The sequence below is a fragment of the Erpetoichthys calabaricus genome, chromosome 10 (assembly GCF_900747795.2).
Source record: "Erpetoichthys calabaricus chromosome 10, fErpCal1.3, whole genome shotgun sequence".
In the NCBI taxonomy this organism is placed as follows: Eukaryota; Metazoa; Chordata; class Cladistia; order Polypteriformes; family Polypteridae; genus Erpetoichthys; species Erpetoichthys calabaricus.
In genome coordinates, this window is record NC_041403.2 from 42141058 (window position 1) to 42166619 (window position 25562).

At 42.1% G+C, this 25562-nt stretch overlaps 1 protein-coding gene across 2 annotated transcripts in view; it reads right to left on the minus strand.

Annotated features, from left to right (window-relative positions):
* abca4b (ATP-binding cassette, sub-family A (ABC1), member 4b) overlaps window positions 1-25562 on the minus strand; it is a 325020-nt gene that overhangs the window by 186424 nt on the left and 113034 nt on the right. For both annotated transcript variants that reach the window (XM_051933275.1, XM_051933274.1), the window contains exons 9-10: window positions 10889-11129; window positions 10064-10203 (exon numbers count right to left, since the gene is read on the minus strand). In XM_051933275.1, the coding sequence (XP_051789235.1) occupies window positions 10064-10203; window positions 10889-11129 (381 nt within the window). The remainder of the gene's footprint in view (window positions 1-10063; window positions 10204-10888; window positions 11130-25562) is intronic.

A 25562-nucleotide genomic window follows, 5' to 3' on the forward strand; every position in this document is an offset into this window, starting at 1 on the left:
GATGTCCATACTCACTCATACTGTGTGGATTTAAAATTGACCAACTTGCATATCTTTAGGTCATCAGTGGAAGACCAGAGTATTCAGATAAACCCTCAGACACTGACAATGTGAAATTCCACAAACAACAGCAAATGGGCACAGAATTCAAACCCAGTAATCTAGAAACGCGTGCCACCCTGATTCTCCCTTTACCATTTTTGATTGTGTTCACTATAAACAAGGTTCACATTATTTATAACTTGCAGTTTTCCATACTTCTTCTATATAGCAACTTTCCTGGCAAATACACAACAATCCTAAAGTTTGGTATAAATGTAATCTTTCACTTTAAGACCCACATTAAATGAGAATAGGAGCACATGGAGATACTTGCTGCAGATCGCAAACTGAGTATGGGGACTCCATTTCCCCCTCAGTCTAAAGAATATCAGAATACAGTACTAGCATAGCGAAACATCCATTTATTGAAACAGGCTTAATGCTACAATGGTGAGTCTTTCTGCTTCAAACACATCGTGCATTTATAAACCTCTGTTCACCACATTTTCCATAAATTCTGCATTCTTTCTGTGTCTTGTTACATTTTTTTCCACCTAGCCCTCACATCTCTCTTTCTTTGTGCTTTTTGTTGCCTTTCTTCATCACACATTCCAGCCTTGTTGTGGATGCTGTGATGCACGGACATACGTCACACGGTTTACTATTATGCTGGCTATTTGCCTTTGTTCATTGGACATTCCGGCCCTCTTGTAGACACCAGAAGACATTACACAGAAACCCATTTGGAGCCTTAGGCGGGATTGACGAACATCGCCCTTCATTGTCTGTAGCGGTTAGTCAGTTTTATTAGACTTTGGCGACCTGTGTGGCTCAATGACTTGAGCGTGCGCCTCTTCAATAGCAAAAATGGTGCCCCTTTGTGCAGATACTACAGGCTTTAAGGAGCGTTCACACTCTTACTTTCATAAATGGGTAACGGCTGCCACTCAATATCATCATAGCTTGACGACAGGGTGGGGGTGCGTGCCTTCAGAAACACAAACACTGTAGCCATTACTATCATACATTCTACGTCGGTGTGTGGAGCACACACTCCTGAGGGAGTGGTGGCTCTCAGGCTACGGATCTGTGCTGGCAATTGGAAGGTTGCCGGTTTGAATCCTGTAAATGCCAGAAGTGATTCCACTTTGTTGGGCCTTAACCTGCAATTGCTCCGTCATGGGTATGACGTGTGTCCAGCCCTGCAAGCAGGTCTTCCAACTTGCAGGGAGAACTCTGGGGTTGGTTGTAGGATTGACACTCCAGCCACTTTAAATATAACCTCACACTGTCCCATTTCATTCAAACTAGTGTGGAGATGAAGTGTCACCTGTTGCACAGCAGCAGCAGGTCCTAATTTGGGGTCCTTAGGTGGTTCGTCATGTGGTGGATGTGGCAACACGCTAAATCAGTGCATGCCAACCTCTCCTCTTGTGGATTGACTGACTCTGAGATAATTCCCAGGCCGGGACATGGATGCCAGGTGAATAGACGGCTTATCACTTTATAGACAGAGAGATATTAGAATATTAGAACAATTGTGACAAGAACAGGTCATTTAGTGAAACCAGCTTCCCATCCTGCTCATCTCAATTGTCCAAAATAACAGATTTGAAGGTCCCTAAAGACCTGCTCTCCACCACATTACTTGGTAATTTATTCCATGTATCTATGGTTCAGTTTTTACAATTATGCAAAATTTGCCCTTTACAAGTTCCCAACATTGTCCTTGTGTTCTTTTCAAAAAATGTATTTTAAAGTAACAGCTGGGATCCTATGTACTATGTACTAATTTCTAATTTCAAACTGTATGTGTTTGTGTGTTAGTCCTGCAATGGACTGGTGCCTTACTCAGGGCTGGTTTCTGCTTGCCCCCAATGATTTGGTTTGAGAGTGGTAAGCTGGATTATGCATTAATTCTGCAGACTTGCTTTGTCCAATATGGTAATAATTATAAACTTTCCAGCCATTTCTCCATTTGCTTAAACTGAAAAGGTTCAACTCCTTCAATCTCTCCTTATAGCTTCAAATGCGTTGGTGACTATACAGTTTCCTGATAAAAGTGATTCATTTCTTGCGACAGACTGATGTACCCAATGCTCTGGTCCACCATTGAATTTTACTGGAATAGGTGAGTTCAGAAGATGGACGGATAGCTTTTTCATTGATGTTAAGGGGTACCACGTGGCATGGTGACCCAGTATTTAGTGCCGCTGCACCACACATCCAACACTCTTGATTGGAAATGAGGACTTTGTCTGTGTTTAATTTGTATGTTCTCCCTGTGTCTACATGGGTTTTTCTCTGGGGACTCTGCAGTTTAGTTTTCCATCTCCAAAGACATTAATTGAATGTTCTAAATTTGCCCAACTTGATTGTAGTATTCGTATTATTATTATTACTAGTAGTAATAACAGCACAAGTGAAGAGGACAGAGAAATTCTTACTTGCACGTCTGACGAACATACAACACATCACCTCTGTGTGTATCAATGATAAACAAGAGAATGTACGTGTGTGTATGTGTGTGTGAGGGCGGGCCTGCCATAAACTGGCAGGATTGATCCTTGACAAGCATCTAATCCTTCTGTCCCGAGCAACCCACAATTGCATGAAAAATCCAATACAATGAGGCCAGTCTCTGTTCCAAATGCCCAGGAATCATATTATACAAATTTGTTTGGGAAGGGAAGGGGGGCTGTAAGAGACCCTGTAGTGATAAAGCATTGCATTTAGAAATTAGCAGACTAGAATAAGCATATCTGCTGTTAACTAGTGCTTGAAGTGGGCCGGTACTCTGTAATGGCACTTCTGTGATTTGTTCTTTGGAGTCCTGGGAGTTTTCCTTGTGTTCCAGCAGTATTTTGAAGTCAGCAGGTACTCTCCAGTATGCAGCACTGCCACGTCTAGGTTTTACTATATGGCGTATCATCACCTTTTCTTTCACTCCAACGTTTCTCACAAGCTCATCGCAATATTATGCCAGCTGTGTTGCTCTGCAACTCTCTCTAGGTACTGTATGCTGGAAGTGTAGTCCTCACTAAACTTCATTACCCAGAGTGCACTAAGTTACGCAAAGGTTTCATTATTGTGTTTCTCCAGCTGCTCTCTTGTCCTACTGGTGACAAGTAGGATAAGAAATGTCTGTGATTATGTTTGCCTGGTTACTAAAGGGCAACAACAGAATAGGGCAGAAAAAAAATCATCACTTAACAATCGAGTCGAGACACAAACTGACAGTCAGCAGCATCAGCAGTCTCAGCAAGCAGGTGCTAGTGCAGCTAATGATAGCAAAAATATCAGCGTTGAGGAATGGCTAGACTGATGGATAAAGGAGATGTTTTGTTCATAGAATGCGTGGCTAATCGTTTGAGAAAAAAAATCTGGGGTAAGATTAATTTTGATATCATTATACACCAAAGTTGTAGACAGATCTTCATTTAAATGAATCGGAATTTGTGCACCTTCATTAATATTGTCAATATTGTCACATATACAGAGTACAGTGCCATTCTTACTCACCTCTTTTGTTCATAGAACAAATTCAAAATGTAGTATGATTTTGATTGGGTGGTACCAGCTGACATGCATGTCAACATGTGAAGCTCTTCCTTTCTTTTTATTTAAATACTTTAGAAAAATTGAAGAAATTCAGTTTCATATTGTGTCCCCTTTGGGACCCCCTTTCATTATGTCATGCCGTATAGCTCTTTCTGTATATTGTGAAGATGAATGGAAAATACAGAGCAAATGACCTAATTATTTAACTAATGTATCTGCAGGGAGGACTCCTGATCATCCACAATTCAGCAACCTGAGTCCCACCATGTATGTTTTGACACTTCAGCTACTGCTGTTAACCTTTTATTTTTTACACAATTTTCAATATTAAGTGCATGGAAAGCCAAATCAGATTAATTCAAAATAATCAGAAGATCTTGAAATGTGTGATTAGTGCACACTAATTCAACTGAAACATGGACACTGAACTGTTACAATGCTGGCGAGACACCCACTGAAAGTAAAAATGGAGCAGACTACCAATGAAGGAGCTTTTAGTTGAATCCCAGCAGGTGATCTAGGGCTTGGACTACACTGAACAGACTGTGTATGCATTCACTGGGGTTTTGGATGCTGTTTATATCATCAGCAAAGTTAGTGCAACTTCTCTAACTCCGCCTTTTTATGTCTTTTGGCTTACGTCAAGCCTCGGTGCAGCACCACTGTCTGTGAAAAAATGCAGATTCAAATAGCAGGAAATGCAGAACAAAAAGTGTTGAAATGTCCCCAAAGAAAAAGACATTCCTCTGAGTCTCCATTCAATCTGGGATCTGAAAGCTAATTACTGAAGTTAGTTAAAGCTAAAGCATCCCCTAATCTGACAAAACATCGACTCCCATTTCATGTTTCCGTGTGGGCCTGCCAGTCTGCACAGCTGTGGGCTCTGAACATCCAGCACAGCAAGCAGTGACCATTTCCAGCCAGCTGTATGTTTTCTGTTTACATTCCCTTTTGAAAAGCAGGAAAACACTTTGAACGGAAAGCGTTCTTGCACGAAAAACTCACATGCCTCATCTTTTGAAAATGAGAGTGCTCACTCTATTGAAACTTATGGCAGCAGTGCTGTTTTCACTGGGGGCAAGTTCTGTGAATTCAAAAACACTTGAATGAACTTTGCAGACTCAATCTATCAGTTTTATTTATTGTGAAACAGTGTATGCTGTTACAAAGCGATAAACACTTAAAACCAATAAGTAAAGAAAAAAGCCCTTGTGCATTTTGAAGCCATGGAAACGACAGAGTAAATCAGGAGAACCTTTACATCCCATCCTAGCAAACTGAAGAAGGAATAATGACAAGCAAAGGCAAATAAAAAGTTACTTACATATACATTTCAGGGAACGAAATAAAATAGCATCTTAATGTTTATGTTTTTATTTCTTTTATTTAAATGCAAATTGAGTGGGAGTGTGTCTGCATTTCAAAGCTCTTCTTTCATATGCACTATTGCTAAATGTAAATAACACTGAGCACTTCGGATGAATTTATTCTCAATTCCTATCAAACATGTGGATTAGATGAGATTCAATTCAATTAGATTATCTATCCATTATTCAATCCACTTAATACAATTTAAGAACAAGGTGGCGCAAAGACAAAGACGTATTAGCAGCATCAAGCACAAGGCTGGAAACAACCATGAAGGGAAATCCAGCTCATTATTATAATTTATTATTTAACTGACGCCTTTATCCAAGGTGACTTACAACATCTGAGATACTAATGGTTACATTTCTTTTGTTTTTCTCAATTGGAGCACAAGCAGGTGAAGTGACTTGCTCATGGTGTCAGTAGCAAAGCTCAAAGCCTTACCCAGTATGGCACACTCGTCTCAAGGATTGGATTATACTGGGTGGTACACACACTGGCATGACCTTAGTGACACACTTGCAATATCTGCTGTGGAAATTGCTGCTGATTAGTGATGAGCGAACACAACAGAGTTTGCTTCACCGTGAGTTCTACGAAATCTCATAAATGTTTAGAAACTTCGCTGAACTCCACAAATTGCACTGAAGTCAATGGGGAAGGAGTGCAATGGTCTTTTAAGCATCTCAGAGGGCTAGGGAAGTGTCTGACACGTATGCTGGGCTGATTATTGTGGATCACTGAGTCACTGTTCCTCAAACAACAAAAGATGAAAATGGAATGATAACCTCAAACAAAACAAAGTACAACAAATGGCCACAAATTATACATATACAAGTAAGCCCACGATTTGCTAGCGAATCGGAAATCCAAGAATGGCAATCAGTTTCTGCGTGATGAAATATCATGGAGGGTATATGCGGTGGTGTGGGCAGTTTCCATTTAATTCAATAACCCTATTTGAACTAAAGCGGTTTCTTTGTGTGGGCGCCTTCGTTCATTAATTCTAGTTTACAGGTGGTGTTGTTTGGGCGCCACCCACTGACTCTGGGAATCTGTTGCGTTCTGGGAAGCCGCTGCGTTTGACCCTACAGGTTGTGTTGTTTGGGCGCTCACAGGTTGTGGTGTTTAGGCGCCATCTACTGACTCTGGGAAGCCGCCGCGTTTTGGGAAGCCGCTGCGTTTGACTCTGGGGCGGGCGTCACGGTGCAGTATGCATGCGCCTCGGTGCGTCTGCCGTGCATAAATTAACTGTGGTTTAGTAAGATGGATATATATATATATATATATATATATATATATATATATATATATATAAGGTTTCTAAACTCTTTTGGGACTGCCCCCAATCGGACGACATGCCAAAGAATGTCCCGAAGCGCGATCGGTGCGTCTGTAGAAGACAGCCTATTGGTTGCCAGGGCAACTGCAGGTTCGCAACACTGTAGCAGCTAGCCGCGATAGCAAATCCGAGCCAACCACGGTCACACCATATGCACTTGTCATCGATGGGTGATGCAAGGAACATTATAACTACAGGGAACAGTATAACTTGGCCACTAACCTGGCCACAACCCTGCCTGATTGCTGTGTCTGTGATTAGGAGTGTGGTAGATCCCGCTACAATAAAAAAAGGTGCTGCTCCTGTTTCAAGCTGAATAAAGTTGGTTTTGCTAAAGTACCGAGACTCAGCCTCGTGTTTTGGGGAGAAAGACAGGGACTCACATATCACATACTGTATATATATATATATATATATATACACATGTATATAGTGGTGGATAGCTGGGTCTCCCATGTACTGGAAGGGCCGGGGAAATAGAGCAAATACAGAGTAATATCTCCCCCAGAGAGCTAGATGGCAGCACCCACTGGGCTGCAGCGATGCCTCAGACTCCCACAGGGCTCTGTCTATGGGAGTCTGAGTTCAGCACAGCCCTATTGGGTCCTGTGGGTGCTACCAGGATGTGCTGCAGGGACTGTGGATCCCTACTTTGTTGGGCTTTTGCCTCACCCAGAAGTGATTCCAGACCGCACTAATAGGCCACCAGAGGTACTCCCAGGTGCAAGATAAAAGTAACCTTGCTACTACTGTTCGAGGATCCAGAATGGGGAGGAAGAGAGATGAAGACTCCTGGAGGAGGAGTGGAGGTGGAAGGAGACAGAGAAAGAAATTGACAAGAAGAAGAAGAAAAAGGCTTTTTTAATTATTGCGCTTTGTACTCTGTTAGCTGAGCAGCTGTGGGAACAAAGTAAATAGTTTCCCACAGCGGAATAAAAGCCTGTGTTATGCTTGGTTTGGGGAGCTAGTGTGCCCCCTGGTGTCCACAATATATACTGAGCACCACTGGCCATGCCATGAAGCAGCTGTGTGGGCCTGGCTTGTCCTATTGTCTGAAGCTGGGGCTCTAGGCACAGCTGGAATATGCTTTTTGTTTCCAAGTCACAATTTTTGTGACTTTTTTGCTGTTTGAGTCTTCTTTTGTTAAACAGAGCAATTTTGAAATAAATATTTTAGTTTAAAAGATTATTTGTTTGCTCTTTTTTTCTCCTAGCCAAGGGTTTAAGGTCATCCCTTCTCTATTTGGATATTTTCAGTATTATCGGGACATTTTTGAACTTTCATTCAGAAGTGCATTTTGGCCCAAGTGTAGGCCAAAGCCACCCAGTCTGGGTGGATGTCAGGCTGTCTCTGTGTGCACTTTCTCTGGGCAGACCAGTGGAGATTCCTGACCATTTTGGAGGCCTCACACCACTTTAGCCATTTCCAATGAGTGAATTACTACACTTTGAAAGCTAACCACCAGGCCAATTTGCTGAATGATATGATAAAATATGATTCATTAATTATCCTTTGAAGGTGCATATTTCGACCCAAGCTAAACCTACTCTAATAGTCAGAATTCTTTGTGATGTGTTTTTAATGTTATGTCATGGTCTCTCTGGAAAAACCTGCTGACAGACCAAAATTTTCCTTTTGGGACAATAAAATTGAACTGAATAGTATTTTTTACAAAGCACAATCCAAACACCCTAACTGGGAGATGTGTTCCAACACAAGGACCAATTTAGAAATGCCGGTTGATCTAACATGAACTGTACATGTTTGGAATGTGGCAGGGGACCACAAGAGCTCCACACAGAATGGCCTTGGGCAAAATTCAAGTCAAGGAGTCTCAAACTGTGAGGTAGTAGCACTCACTTCTGCATTACTATGCTGTCTTATCATATTATCCATCCTGCTATATCCTAACTACAGGGTCACGGCCGGGGGTCTGCTGGAGCCAGTCCCAGCCAACACAGGGTGCAAGGCAGGAAACAAACCCCGGGCAGGGCGCCAGCCCACTACAAGGCGCGCACGCACACACACACAACCACACACACTAGGGACAATTTAGAATCGCCAATGCACCTAACCCGCATGTCTTTGGACTGTGGGAGGAAGCTGGAGTACCGGGAGGAGACCCATGCGGACACGGGGAGAACATGCAAACTCCACACAGGGAGGACCCGGGAAGCGAACCCAGGTCTCCTTACTGCGATGCAGCAGTGCTACCCCCTGCGCCACCGTGCCGTCCTTAGTATATTATCCATCCATCCATTTTCCAACCCGCTGAATCCAAACACAGGGTCACGGGGGTCTCAGCCAACACAGGGCACAAGGCAGGAACCAATCCCAGGCAGGGTGCCAACCCACCGCAGCTTATTATATTATATTATATTATATTATATTATATTATATTATATTATATTATATTATAGCTTTACATTGCAATGGATTGCAATAGTATATGGTGCAAGGCATAATAAGAAATCAGTGTATTGTGGGTAATGCTGTCATAGACATTCCCACTTGGGTCAGATTAGAGCCGCCAACTGACCAGACCTGCACGTATCTGCGGTTTTGAAAGAAGTTATCACTGATTTCCTCGACATTATTCTAAAACAATTAGGCATACTGGCAGCTTATTATAAGGAAATGCAGTGTGTGTGCTCTACAATGGACTGCTGTTTGCTTTAGGGCGCATGCCTGCATTGCTGTTGGTGTAGATTCTAACTCGCTGGTGGTGGATGGATGGTTAGATAATTTGAAGTTTTAACCAAAAAAAATATGTAAGAAAACATCCCAATGCCAGAAGGACATAGCCTTTGATTAACCAACTAAACAATATCAGAGCAACAAGAGCACTCCCATTCAAAAGCAAATGTTTGTTTCAACACTTTCTACCAAGTTCTGACATGACTGATTGTATACTACTCTGATCTTTTATTTGTGGCTGCAGGTCAGAGTCCATTTTGTGGAGCTTTTTGCTTGTCAAGTTTAACTTGATGACTAGTCCTCACATTCAGGCTCAATGTGTTTTAAATAAGCCACAAGCTGAGATAGAAGTGACCATAAATAATTTAAGGAACAGAGATGCAGCGTAGGGGAAGTGCTGGAGTCCGACACAGAAGATTAATCACTGCATGTGGGATTGTACAGTAAGACATCCAGAGTTATGAGCTTGGCTCTAAAGCTGGTGGGCGGATGAGTGTGCACATCTATTTCATTAAGAAAGCAAAGTGATTTTTATATCAAACATTCTAAGAAACAAGCTCACCCTAATTTCTGATGCTGAATGAATATCATACTGCTTCAAACTCTTTTTAACTTTTTAGTCCTTTTTCAGCAATTACCACAGAGCCTCGTCTCTAAATTAAAGGGGATACACGCTTGGGTTGTGGTGTGTTGATGTTTGCCCCCCACCCATACATAGAAGAACATTCCTCTTGCCGGCCCTGGTCTTCACAGTACACTTTATTAATCATGTAAATAGTATCCAAATATCCACATTTTCCATCCATTCTATTTTTATCCTGTTTATCTCATTGAAGGTCACAGGCCTTTTCTGAAGTGTCTGACAAAAGGCCAACTCACCTTGAACTGCAAACCTCCTTATCAAAGAAAATGAGAAAAGAAAAACTGAAATAAGGAAGAAACCAAAGGTCAACTGAACAAATTCCACTCAGCATGCCCTTCATTTTGGGATAATCAATACACAGCAAAAAAAAAAAAAAAAAAGAAAAGAAAGAAAGAAAAGAGATGTCTTACTTTTTTTAAAATCGTGCGCACAGCTGGAGATTCGGGGGCATATAAGACCTTCCCCATTAGTAGGGGCTTCATGGTATTCCAGGCTATTTTTGTGATAGGGTTAGACTCCAGGTTCTGCATGAGTGCATTGCAGAATGGGGCTGGAAGACAAAACAAGGCATGAAAAGTAAAACACAATGGCCGAGGCTTCCTTTCTGCACACATCAAACACGGACACACAATGGCATAAGGGGGGAAATATTTCAAAAACAAAACAAAAAAAAAAAAGGTTCCTCTTATTTTTCAAAATGAACTTTTGAAGTGGATACCCCCACCCTTTTATTTTTTAGCAAACTGTAACTGAGCTTTCTGTGGAAGGCTGACAAATGTTCCAAATGTGTTAAATTTTAACTGCCCATTCACTTTATATTATCTGATAGCCTGGCACATTTTCAAATTAAAAGTCAAAAAACACCTTCAGTGTTCCGCTAACTAAATAATATTATTTAAATATTATTTTGTATCGTGGGAGTATTGTATTGTAATACATATTTTATTTTTATATTTAGCACATCGACTCATGCTGAGCAAAGGATATCTATGGGGGCGTTGGAGGCAACATTAACATGCAGGACCTGAATGTATGCATTCAAATTCAGGATTTGAATAATTCACACAGAGAAAGAGGCAAAATAAATTGGCAAATGTGCCTAATTGATCACTGAGGGGACTCTAAAGAACATTGTGATACTAAGCGTCAAAATACTTTTTTTGCAGCATTTTATTACAATTTTGGTTTTACATACAGTCCCTTTAACCTTAATGTACAAAAGAACAAGAACTTACATGCAGTATCATCGTAGATATAATCAGAACGTTTATTCGTAGTGTTGATTCCCAAGAAGGTCTTGTAGTTGTTGTCTTCATACCAATTGAAGGAGAACACTCTCGATCCTCCACCTTCAGGGTAGCCACAGAAAAGGCTGGACAAAGAGTTCATGATTTGTGTAAAAGACGAAGGACCACCATCCTGAATAAGAGGCTGTAGCACCTGGAACAGGTCTTGGACACTCTTCCTCTTAGCCAGCTGCAAGAAGATAGAGAAGCTTTAAACAATGTAAAGAAAACTCCTATTCTAAGGAAGAGGTCCTAACAGTGCACACCTTTAACACACTGAGTTTGAAGTCAGCTTAATAAATTCACTTTTTTGTACCGGTAGACATGCTATTATCAGGCCTTTAACATCATTTCTAGACACACACCCAGCCACACACTAGGGCCAAATTATCATCACCAAGCCACACATCTTGTAGTCATTGGACTGTGGGAGGAAACCAGAGCAAATCCATGCAGACACAGGGAGAAAATGCAAACTCCACACAGGGAGGACTCAGAATGTGAATCCTGATCTCCTTACGGCAAGGCAGCAGTGCCACCACTGCCCCACTGTGTTTAGGTAAACGTGAAGAAGTAAAATAATTACTGAAAAGTTGGTAACCAAAGATACTGCTGTTGTTACAGCTTGCTTAGGGTTCCCAAGTGGTAACGGTCCTTCCTCTCAACGTCTAAGAACTGGGTCCACAACTTCATCACTGTCTTTGTGGATTTAGCCTCATGTTCAAGTGTGTTTTCCAGATTCTCGTTTTTTTTCTGGTGTACCCAAGTTAAGAGTGTTGAATAATTTAGTAAATGTAAATTAGTGCAATAAGGTTTGCGTTGCTAGAATAGGATTCTTACAGTGGTGGGCCGTCAGGGCCTGCAAGGCCTTCTCTGCTCCCCTAAAAAAATATCTGAATCACAAACTGATGTTAATTATATTTTGTCCATAAATACTTATTAAATAATTCCAAATAGTCTGTCCGCTTCCTTTCATAGCTTTTCCGATGGTTGTGCTGCTTCCAGACATGTATTTTGATATTAAAGCATTTAACCAATCACATTTCAGCCATCATTTGTTGCCAGGCAGGGTCAAAGTCAAAGAAGTCTGCCCGGAGGCCTTCACAATCCATTCTGCAGGCTCTCTAACACAAAATAACGAATATATATATACAGTACTGTGCAAAAGTTTTAGGCAGGTGTGAAAAAATGCTGTAAACAAAGAATGCTTTCAGAAATAGAAATAATGATTGTTTATTGTTATCAAAAATGCAAAGTGAGTGAACAAAACAAAAATCTAAATCAAATCAATATTTGGTGTTACTACCTTTTGCCTTCAAACCAGCGTCAATTCTTATAGGTACACTTGCACGAAGTCAGGGATTTTGTAGGATTCTAGTCAGGTGTCTGATCAACCAGTTCTACCAAACAGGTGCTAATGATCATCAATATCACACGTAGGTTGAAACACAGTCATTAACTGAAACAGAAACAGCTGTGTAGGAGGCTTAAAACTGGGTGAGGAACAGCCAAACTCTGCTACCAAGGTGAGGTTGTGGAAGACAGTTTCATGTCATGGCAAGATTGAGCACAGCAACAAGACACAAGGTAGTTATACTGCATCAGCAAGGTCTCTCCCAGACAAAGATTTCAAAGCAGACTGAGGTTTCAAGATATGCTGTTCAAGCTCTTTTGAAGCAGCACAAAGAAACGGGCAACGTTGAGGATCGTAGACGCCGTGGTCGGCCAAGGAAACTTAGTGCAACAGATGAAGGACACATCAAGCTTATTACCCTTCGGAATCGGAAGATGTCTAGTAGTTCCATCAGCTCAGAACTGGCAGAAACCAGTGGGACCCAAGTACACCCATCTACTGTCCGGAGAAGTCTGGCCAGAAGTGGTCTTCATGGAAGAGTAGCAGCCAAAAAGCCATACCTCCGACGTGGAAACAAGGCCAAGCAACTGAAGTATGCACGAAAACATAGGAACAGGGGTGCAGAAAAATGGCAGCAGGTGCTCTGGACTGATGAGTCCAAATTTGAAATATTTGACTGTAGCAGAAGGCAATTTGTTCGTCGAGAGGGCTGGAGAGCGGTACAATAACGAGTGTCTGCAGGCAGCAGTGAAGCATGGTGGAGGTTCCTTGAACGTTTGGGGCTGCATTTCTGCAAATGGAGTTGGAGATTTGGTCAGGATTAATGGTGTTCTCAATGTTGAGAAATACAGGCAGATACTTATCCATCATGCAGTACCATCAGGGAGGCGTATGATTGGCCCCAAATTTATTCTGCAGCAGGACAACGACCCCAAACATACAGCCAAAGTCATTAAGAACTATCTTCAGCGTAAACAAGAACAAGAAGTCCTGGAAGTGATGGTATGGCCCCCACAGAGCCCTGATCTCAACATCATCGAGTGTGTCTGGGATTACAGGAAGAGACAGAAGGATGTGAGGAAGCCTACATCCACAAAAGATCTGTGGTTAGTTCTCCAAGATGTTTGGAACAACCTACCAGCCGAGTTCCTTCAAAAACTGTGTGCAAGTGTACCTAGAAGAATTGATGCTGTTCTCATTTGATTTGTTCTTTTGTTCATTCACTGCATTTTGTTGATTGATGAAAATAAATGATTAACACTTCCATTTTTGAAAGCATTCTTTGTTTATAGCATTTTTTCACACCTGCCTAAAACTTTGGCACAGTACTGTATATATATATGTGTATATATATATATATATATATATATATATATATATATATATATAATGCATAGTTTACTGTCCAATAATGCAAAGAGTACGCGACACGTGTGGTTCATTTATTTGACAGCCTGTAGGTCCGGAGTAATTACATTCATTGCATTTGTAGTCTGAGTCTCGATGACCTGCATTGCGTGGGTAGTTACCTACCAGGTAACGCTTGTGCTTGCTCTGCCATTCGGCAAACATCCGCCACGGTGCCCTCTTTCAGTTGCAAGAAGCAGATCATGGAATGTTGCATAGTTTTACTGTCAAATAAAGCAAAGAGTTACGCGACACGTGTTTCGCCCTCATTTGGGCTCATCAGGCATACACACTCTACTGCTCCCCTCTCAGGGATCAACCACAAGTGTTACCTGGTAGGTAACCACCCACACAATTCAGGTCGTCGAGACTCAGACTACGAATGCAATGAATATATACTGTATATATATGTTTTTTGTTATAACTTACTTATGTAGGAAGTCCTATTCAATGAGCCATAAATTTCCCATAACTATTCATGTGTTTAACAGTTTTTGGGACCTTCAGATAGCACTAAGACCTAGGTATATTAAAAGACTATACCATTTATCTGTATGCTGACTGGTGTAAACTGAAATACTTCTTGACTGACTTATGCAAATTAACCTAACTTATTTAAGACCCCGGCTTCTCAGATTTGTCAGTCTTGCCACAGTGCACAGTGACAGGCTCCATCAGGCTTTCATCACAGTGATTCATGCCTACTTTTTATCAACACTATATTTTTCCTAACAATGGGTTTTGACTCCCCACAAATCCTAAAACTAGATTTATAATAATAATAATAATAATATTATAATAATAATACATTTTTATTATAATAATAATAATACATTTTATTTAAATAGCACTTTTCTTAGTAGGTTCAATATATGAAAATATGGATAATACCTGAATTTATGATGGGTATTGATTGTAAAACAAGAAGTCACAAGGTAAGGAAGAATGGTGCCAGCTTATTGTGCACACTTGTGGTTAAAATTTAAGTTTAATCAAACCCACTGCTTGAGCAATGTGGGACTAAGAACATTAAACTGAATTATATCTGTACTGTACAGCAAAAGTGATGATGATGGCCAGTTTTCTGATTTTAATCTTTTTTACAATGAGTAAGAGTGATGGAGAGGTGCCCATCAATGTTACTAGGATAGGTACTCACTGTTGGGCACCCTGAGATGGATTAAGAATGTTACAGGCTTCATAGATGGATTATATTATTTAGGGTGACACAGTGTTAACTGTGTTGCCTCACATCTCACAATGTCTGGTGTGGCTGACGGCCAGGGCCCTTGCCCTGCCGGGACACCTCTCCCTTGCATGGACCAGGGGAGCAAGCCTGGTCAGGGCAGTACCTCCCCCAGGACGCTAGATGGTAGCCTCCCTGGGTTGCAGCAGTGCCTAGGACTCCCACAGGGCTTCATTGGAGTTGAAGTTTGGTGCAGCCTTTTAGTGATCCGTGGCTGCCACCAGGGGGTGTTGTAGCTGCTGCTCAGCCCTACACAGCAGCTCTTCTGCCACACCCGGAAGTACTGCCAGAAATAGGTCATCAAGTACCTGGAGCACTTCCAAGTGCGTTATAAAAGGAGCGAGCAGCCACTAGTCCGGGAGCCAGAGTCGGGAGGAGGAAGATGAAGCTTGCTGGAGTGAGAGTGGAGGAGCAAGAAAGAGAGAAGAAGGAAGACTTATTGTATTGCATTGTGCTGTGCTGGACTCTGTTGAGTTTGTGGGAATGGGGAAGGCATTGCCCACAAGGTATAAATGAAAATAAAAGCCCTGTGTGCTTTGAACTTGTGTCCTATGTCTGTCTGTGTCAGGGCTGGCTTTTACACTGGGTTCAGTTCTTGGTGTGGTCACTCTGGAGAGCTTTCATGTTCTCCCCCATATCTACAAGAGGTTTGGCTGTCAGTATTCTGGTTTTCCTTTCACATCTCAAACACGGACACAATAGATTTGTTGGCTGTTCTGCGCTGATGGGTATGAGGAAGTAGTAGTGGATGTGTATGTGAATGGTCTTGTATTCCATCTGAGGCTGGCTCCTGCGTTGCATTTGATCCTGCTGAAATAGGCTTTTGGCCTCCATGATCCCAATCTGCATTATGCAAGTCTGAAAATGAATAAATGAGTACAAAAAAACGAGTGAATAATGGCTCAAGGTTTAAATATGGCCTACACATGAAATTAACTGCCTTCATGTCACCTTTCCCCAGTTGGCCCATCACTAGTCCCATCCCATACCGTCCTAACTCTAGCTGGCTCAGGCTCTCATTCATATCATCCCAAAGAAGTTAGTTTTATACTGAAAAGAGGGGCCATTTTCTCATGAGATCTTGAAACTTCCAGAGAATTTGATTTTTTTTTATTTTTTCAGTTGCTTGGAAAATGATATACTGAATGAATGTGATAAGGCTGGCACCACAGAAATACCAGAACCTGTTATTTATGACTCTCTCTGCAACCTAATATATGGCTAGTAGGAATAATTAGATTAATTTGCTCTTCATCACCCCTTGCCTGATAAAATGTTAAAGAACCCGCCACAAAGTGAAACAAGCTTTGAAAGACACCCAAGGGATCTGCTGGCTCAGGTGTCCAAGAAAAAGAGTCATACTCTGAATTTCCCTGGAATGCAAATTTTTATCAACTGTTAAAGTCAAGATTCACAAGCAGTGATTTGTTTGAACTTTTAAAAGCTACATTTTCTCTTGTATTTCATCCTTATCTGAAGTGGTAATATATGGTGTATTATATATTGTACATTGTGGAGCCCGGCAGGGGTTCATGCCCGGCCGGGATGCCCAGGAGGACCGGAGGAGGGCTTGAGCCTCCTCCAGAACACGAGGGTGCATCCTCCCTGGTTGCTGTGGGGGCCACGGGTACAGAGCTTGGAAGCTCAACCCTGTAGGGGCCCGTGGTCACCGCCAGGGGGCGCCCTGATGCCTTGGGAGCCCTGGACCTCAGCACTTCCGCCACACCCGGAAGTACTGGGAGGAAGAGGATTGGGGACACCCGGAGGACTTCCGGATACACCGACAGAGCTTCCGCCACACAGGGGTGTGGCTACAGAAGCCCTTAGGATGCACCTGGAGTCCATCCGGGGTGTATAAAAGGGGCTGCCTCCCTCCAGTCAGGGGCAAGAGTCGGGTGGAAGAGGATGAAGCTTGGTGAAGAGGAGTGGAGGCAGACCAGAGACTTGGAGAAGGCATTGTGTTGTGGCCAGGACTTAAGGGGTGATTGGTGCTGTGGCACTGGGAATGTGCACTGTAATGGATGAGAATAATGTAAATAAACGTGTGTTGGGTGATAACATCTTGTCTACCTGTCTGTGTCTGGGCTGTTCCCCACAACATTATATATACACAATTTCCCCTTAGGGTCAAATAAAGTACAATATATCTATCCACACTACATTGTCAAATATTGTGGACAAGTGACCATCACACCTATAGGCCTCATCTTGGGACATCCCATTCCAAAAGCATGGGCATTAATATGGATTTGACACCATCTTTGCAGCTATAACAGCCTCCACTCTTCTGGGAAGGCTTTCTTTAAGATTATGGAATGTGCCTGTAGGAATTGTGCCCATTCGGTCAAAGAGCATTTGTGAGTCAGGTACTGATGTTGGATCAGAAGAACTAACTCAAAATCAGTGTTCCATTTCATTCCAAAGGTGTTCAATAGGATTGTGGTCAAGGCTCAGCACAGGCCACTTGAGCTACTCCACACCAAACATATCAAACCATGGAAGAGATAAAGGGGCTTCCCAAACTGTTGCCATAAAGTTGAAGTGCATAATTGCCTAAAATATCATTATATTCTGTAACATTACTTGAACAAAAATGTCTAACAGTAACCCTGAAAAACAGCCCAAGACCATTGTCCTTCCTCCATCAAACGTCACAGTAGGACCTATACAGTTCGGAGGGTAGTGTTATCCACCACGCCCAGATTTGTCCATCATACCGCCAGATAGTGAGGCTTGTTTAATCATTCCACACAACACATGTCCACTGCTCCAAAATCCAGTTGTCATGTACATTATACCACTCCAGCCTATTCCTGACATCGGGCGTAGTGATCTTAGGCTTTTTTACAGCGGCTTGGTCATGAAAACCCACATCATGAAGCTCCTGAAGCACAGTTCTTATGCTAAACTTGTTTCATAAGCAGGATGGAACTCTGTTGTGAGTGATGCAACAGAAGATTGGCAATTTTTATGCTCTTCAGCATTCAGCAGCCCCTCAGTGGGAGTTTGCATGATCTACCACTTCACGGTTGAGTTGTTGATGCTTCCACTTCACAATAATTACAGCAGAGCAGAAATATCACACACTGACTTAAGAATTATCTATTATTATGGCAGAAAATTAAAATATCAGAGGCTGGTAGGACAAAAAGTCCATAATACAAATTTAATGAGTTTTTAAGGTCATCTTATGGTTTCTAACTTAAGACTGCATATGACATCAGCTGTAGCATTAAATCCACTGATAGATGAAGTGAATAGCATTGATTATCTTGTTACAATGACATCTGTCAAGTGTGAGATTACATATTAAGTGAACAGCCAGTTCTTGAAGGTGGTGGGTTGGAAGCAGAAAACTGGGCAAAGTTTTGAGCGAGTTTGACAAGGGCCAAATTGTGATGGTTAGATGACTGAGTCAGAACGTCTCCAAAATGGCAGGTCTGGTGGAGTGTTTCAGGTATGCATTAGTTAGTGCCTACCAAAAGTGGTCCGAGAAAAGACAGGCAACAGGGTCATTGGCACCAAAGGCTCATTGATGCATTTGGGGATAGAAGGCTAGCCCATCTGGTATGATACCACAGAAGAGCTAATATAGCATAAATTGTGGAAAAACATAATGCTGGTTATGAGTGTCAGAATACACAGTGCTTCACGGCTTGCTGTGTGTGGGGTGGCATATTCACAGACCATCAGAGTGCCCATATTGACACCTGTCCACCATCTAAAGTCTCTGTAATAGGCACAAACGTGTCAGAACTGGACCATGGAGCAATGGAAGAAGGTGTCCGTGTCTAGTGAATTACTTTTTCTTTTAGATCATGTTGGATGGATGGGTGTGTTTACAAGGGGAAGAGATGTCAGCAGGATGCACTATGGGAAGAAGTCAAGATGACAGAGGCAGTGTGATGCTCTGGGCAATGTTCTGCTGGGAAACCTTGGGACTTGGCATTCATGTGGATGCTATGTTGACAAATATCACTTTCGTAAAGATTGTTGCAAAACATGTACATCAGTAGTATTAAGGCAGGGTGCTTCTATCACAATGTCAATCAAAAATGATTGATGACTTAATCGCCCCTCCCCCTGTCCTCTGATTGGTGAATTCCAACCTACCCCTCCCTAACCCCGCCCAGACCCCACCTTAATCCTACCCCATCCACCAGATTGGTCAGGGTTTGTGTCAAGAGCAGTTTGATGGGTGTTGTTTCTGCCCACACGGCACCTTAATCCCACCCCATCCACCTAATTGGTTCATGGTTTGTGTCAAGAGCAGTTTGATGGGTGTTGATCCTGCCTAGACCCCACCTTAACCCCACCCCACCCGCCTGATTGGTTCAGGGTTTGTGTCAAGAGCTGTTTGATGGATTCTGCCTCTGTATTGTCTGTCAACACCGGTTTGTTGGCTGGCATCCCCCTCCCTGCCCCTTCTCCTGAGGCCCTTTATATCAAAAGAACGACCTTGCCATTAACCCAAGGCCTAATCGATATGTCCAGACATGAATTATCCGCCTCTGATAGGTCAAAAGAACACACTCAAATAAGCCCTTCCCTTCTAAAAGTTGTGTATATAAAAAGCAATTCATCTTCTTCGGCTCCAAAGACTCTGTGAAGAAATTAAATCTATTACCAATGCCCCAGTGAAGCATCGGATCCGCAGGCTCTATTTGAATGACCAGATGAAAGGTGTTAAAAGACATTTGCGTTTCTTCAAGTTGAAGCATCAGACAAGGGCCAGACTAAGTCGTCCAAAACATGGTCAGAATCAGGCAATGATGAAAAGGGAAACCGCCCACCACCTTTAGTATTCAATGCAGGAATTTCTGAAAGCTGAAGCGACGTTCAAGTACCAGACTAAGTTTTCTGAAACATTGACAGAATTGAGCGATGACAAAATGAAAACCCTGCCTTTATTCTAAGCCACGCCCCTCCCATTTTATAATAAATACTCAGCCTGTTATCAACTGGGGCCAGATCAAAGACCCTGCAATTTCAGAACTCTTTGAAGCTTTTAAAGCTCAAAGAATAACTCAGACTGCTAAATAAATGTTTTCTAAGTTGATAAGTTGTGTCAGTGTCTGGTTTATCACCAGTGGTGGACCAGGTCTTGGAAAAAACATATAACTCTGAGAAGGCTGGGTCCTTGGGGGTTAAAGAATCCTTGAAAAGACCTCTCTTGCAATTGGGTCACAATATTAGAGATCAAGAGGTGTCCGAGTGGTTATCTGGGCAATACACCTACACGATACATAAACCGGCCAGAATCCATTTTAAAAGGAATAAGGTGTATGTTTCCAATATAGACGGACAATGGCAGATTGATCTTGTGGATATGACAGACCTGGCCGACTATAACCAAGGTTTCAAGTATTTATTGACTTGTGTAGATATTCTTTCTAAATATGCCTAGGTCTGGGTTCTGAAAAACAAAACGGGTAAAGAAGTGACGAGGACTTTTTGAGACATTTCGGAGGAAGGTAGAGTTCTTGTTAAACTTCAGACCAATAGCGGTAAAGAGTTTCTCAACTGGGAATTTCAAAGCTTGCTAAATAAACACGGGATAAAACATTTCACCACCACTAGTGAATTAAAGGCTTCGGTGGTTGAGAGATTCAATCGAACTCTGAAGACCAAAATGTGGAGATATTTCAGCTCCCGCAATACCTGGTCCTATCTGCAAGAACTACAGGAACTGGTGAAATCTTATAATCTGAGCTATCACCGCGGCATAAAAATGGCCCCTGCCGAGGTCAATAGTTCCAATTCTTGGAAAGTCTTTAAAACATTATACGATCTAACTAAATAAAGAAGAACCCCAAAATATAAATTCAAAGTCAGAGATATGGTGAGAGTGTCGAAATCCCGGAGTACTTTTACAAAGGGATATGAACAAACATTTTCAGATGAGGTATTTACAGTTTCTGAACTAGTACTGAGGGATCCGCCTGTCTACAAGCTCAAAGATTATGATAGTGAAGACATTATAGGGTCCTTTTACGACACTGAGTTACAAAAGATTCGAGGTACAGACATCTTCAGGATTGAAAAAATTTTGGAAAAAAAAAATATCAATAGAAAAAAGCATATTTTGGTGAAATGGTTCAGATGGCTCGACAAGTTTAACAGTTGGATCCCTGAAAGCTACGCGCAAGACGTTACATACTGAGAATCAAAAATAGTATTTCATTGACTGTGTGTTTACAATGGAGAGAAAAAGCTTTCTTCTCCCTAGTAATTCTTCCTGGGATGTTTTCCCTAATAATACCATCGCCAATTTTACCATCAAATTAGCCACCCCAATTGAACTACAGGGCAACTGGGAAGTTGGACTGGCCAAAATTCAGTATCCGCGCACCTGGAACACCCTAGACAAACCGGATAATGAATTTATTGGTGTGTCTCCGCGAATAACCAGATTTTACACTATTCCTGTAGGCTATTACTCTAGCATCAAGAATGTTACATCCAAGATGAATGACATTGCTACAAAAGAACCGATATCCATCAAGGCCGGTTCAGCAGTCACTACAATACCGGAAAACACAAAGAGATTCCGCTACAGCGCGCTGGAGCGAAGATTCTACGTCGTAAACTCTGTGAAGGATGAAACTCATGTTCATGTCAGGGGGCAGTTGGAGATGATTCTAGGAGCTCATTTGGACATAACTTTAGGCATTGTGAATGAGGCTCCTTACCCCGTGGATAGAGCAGGGTTTTATACCTTGTACGACTACAGAAACATTGTGTCTCACCATAGAGTTGGAGACAGGTACGTACCTCTCTTGAGATGCGTACATATTGAGGATGAGATGAACAAGATCACCACAATCACCTATGACAAGTCGCACTACGTTCCGGTCAGCAAAACTCAGTTTGATACTTTGACCATTCAAATAAAGATGGATCAGAACAAATCGGTTCCATTTCAGTTTGGCAAGGTCATAGTCAAGTTACATCAGACCCGCTAAGCGATGTATGCACAACTAATACAGAGATGAGAACTTACCAGGACCCTAGCCCTTATGTGTATTATTATGAATCCCAAGCTGGCAACGGACTCCCCGTGATGTACAGTTCTGGGATTGGTGGGATATTTTGCGGGCTGTTTAGTACAGCTTTGCCTCTCTTGAAAACAGGATTCAAAATTGTCAAACCACACATTAAATCAGCCGCTAAGAATATTGTCAAAGACATGGTGGAGGGATCCATGTCCGGAGCGATGACTCGAGGAAGCAAAGGAAATCAAGAGGGTTCGGGGCTGAAGGTGATGAGGAAAACTAAGAGTAAGAGACCTCCCGGGTCACACGCAGAACCGATCATCAAAAAGACGCGCCGTTCAGTTTTTACATCATTTTCTTCTCTCTGCCACAAGGATAAGTCCGGTGCCCACAGAAAAAATTAATCGATAAGCATTTTTTAACTCAAGATGTCTTTCTTTCGTCGATTGTCTCAAGAGTGTGTGAAATCCGAACCGGACTTCTTTACTGTGCCCTATACGCAGACTAGCATAGGAAAAGGCATCTACGTCAAGGTACCTCCTCTCTCAGCTCTATCTGAAGCTGCGCCACTAGAGTTTCTGATTACTTGGAATCGGTGAAGACTACTTGGACCTGAATAACACGCTTCTACACATCAGATGCAAAATTGCCAAGGCCGATGGAACTAATCCTGCAGCTGCTGCCAAGGTAGCCTTTGTTAATTATCCGATAGCCGGTTTATTTTCCCAAGTGGATGTGACCTTGGGAGATCGCTTAATATCACAGAGTTCCAGCCTTTACCCGTACAGGGACATTTTCGAGGGGCTGCTAAATTACAGCAATGAAACTCTCATTTCTCAATTTGCGGTGGGTCTATTTTTACAAAGACGCAGTCAACGAACATGAAGACATGGCCTTGGACGGTCCGAATGAGGGATTCAAAAAAGAAGCGGTTATACATCCCAGGGTAAAACAGTAGAACTCCTTAGACATATTCATTGCGACCTATTTTTTCAAGAAAAATTAATTTGAAACGGTGTGTATGTCAGAATTAAAATGATGCGGAGCAAAAATGAATTCTGTCTGATGTCCAAAGATGCACGCCCATGCTCTCACGTCCGCCAATGCCAAGTACCCCATGGAAAGAGTGAATATGAAAGTTCTCAGTATGCCGGCTGGGATACGAGTGTGCAATCAGGGGAACCTGTTCTTGGGTCAGCTGCCCAAGTACGTGGTCATAGGCTTGGTGGATAATGATGCCTTTTCAGGGGATTACGCCAGAAACCCCTTCAATTTCAAGCATAACAATGTGGAGTTTTCTCGCCTTGTATTTGGACGGAGAGCAGATTCCTGCTAAGCCATTTCAGCCCAATTTTGCTAATGACAACACAACTTGAGAATATTACAACCTCATGTTGTCCTCCGGAAAGCATTTGAAAGACCTGCCGATGGAACTAATCCATTAGCCGTACTGACTTCTCCCGGGGCTACACCCTGTTAGCCTTTGATTTGACGCCCGATCAAGAATGCGGAGACCATTTCTCATTGGTGAAAACTGGGAACGGAGATTTGAAGTCCACTTTCGGGTACCACTACCCCACACTGTGAATCTAATAGCCTACACCGTCTTTGACAGTATTATTGAAATAAACCACAGACGAAACATACTTTATGATTACTAAAAATCATGAACACCCTGCAGATCACCGAACTTATCTCCTGTAACCCGAACGCAGAAAATCTATTTTACAGGGTGTTGCCGTGAGACGAACTGCCTGAAAAAATACTTACGGATCTCCCAGCCATGATCATCGTCAATACTCACCATCAAAATCAACCCGGAGAACACTGGTTGGCAATAATCTCAGAGAAGACGGCCCTGGAGAATTTTTCGATTCCTACAGCGGCCCACCAGACTTTATCTATTTTCTTGAGGAAATATACAGCTTTTTAAACAGAAACTGTAAAGAAATTATTCACCATACTCGACAGCTTCAAAGCTGGTTTTCCACCGTCTGCGGGCAGCACTGTATTTTTTTCCTGCATCACAGAAGGAAAGGATGCTCTTATAAACATGTCATGAACCTGTATTTTAATGAAGTCACCAAGAACGATTATATGGTTCAAAAATTTGTCAGAACCTTGTCCAGAGGTTTTCAGGATCACCCCTGTATGCAAAGTTCTATGACCTGTAATTATCTTAATAAAGAATAGGCAGACTCTGTAATCAAATTTAATTTTTTATTAAACACAAATATATTTACATTTCAATAAGGAGTCCATTCATTCTTTTTGCGAGATCTGGTTTTCTTGCCAACAGGTATATCGTAAGCAGCGGCAGTGACACCGTCCGTGGCAGAAGTTTTGAAGCTCTCCAGAAGTTCTCTCGTGTCAGCGTTTGGCACGGCGGATGTTGGAATGTTCAAACCGGCCATGGCCTTGACAAATTCCTTCCATCCCCTACGTCTCCGATAGGATGGTATGTTGTGATGGGTGGTCAAGTTCCTCATTAGATCGACCATATTCGTACCGGCTAATGGCTCTCCATGAAACACAAACTCTCCCAAGCCATTCCTGTAAGCTATATTAGTGCAATGTGACATTTTCTGTAAAATAAGTATGGAATATTTCTTTGATTTATCCTGCGCACTTTTCAAAATCTCATCGTACACCCGATCTTCTGGGGTACTAGGAGACTCTTTGATCTTACCCGGTGGTTCCTCCTTGCTCTCTGCAGGCAGCAATAGTATCAGAGCACCGGTTTCTTTATCCACTTTTTTCACAAAGGTAAGGTATCTTTGCAAGATGGTCGTATAAAGTTTTACTTTTGCATCGGCACTCAAGTCACTGTGTTCAAGTATGCATTTCATTTGTTTATCCAGTTCACTTTCCATAGAGCTTAAATGGATGCCGGAAGCAGGGGCCTACTGTTGCAATTGAGCCATTTGTTGTTGAGGTACCAGGTACATCTTGCAAGTGCATTCCATATTTATACTCTCGAACCTATTAAACTAGTAATGAAAGGAATGGCCACGCTTAATAGGGCTCCGAGAAACCCTCCTTTCTGATTTAAAAGGGTTTTTTTTCTTTTTAACGGTAAGTTTTTCATCGCTGAGTTTTTTAACGGCACAATGATGCTTCTTCAGCAGTTTGAACTGTCTGGACGTCAGTGGTACATTGCCTATTAAATATTGAGAGCTATTTTGGCCAGAGCGTAAATTAAATTGTCCGGAGCCTCGCTCACCACCGCTTTTCTTCAGCGACAGGAAACCCTATGCAGGGTCTTGAGCAGAGGGAGATTTCTTTTTATTCTGCACGACATCCCAGCTCTTTCTCAAATACTTGGAAAATCGTACGTCTTTATCTTTACACGATGTAAACCGCAGGCCAGTCGGAAGGAAACAATCTGGTATGTAAACGAAATTCGTCAGGCATATGGGCTTTCAGATCCACCAACAGATAACCGTAAGGGGCCCTCGTAGAGTCCTCAAAGGCCTCCAAGAAAAATTTAACCCTCCCAGGGTATATTTGGCGCGCTAAATTGGTAATGTGCAGCTTATCTCGAGGGTTTTTAAAGAGGGTGATGTAATTGGTATTCATATTTATTGTTCTATTTTTCTTGCCTTGAAAAAATTAATTTTG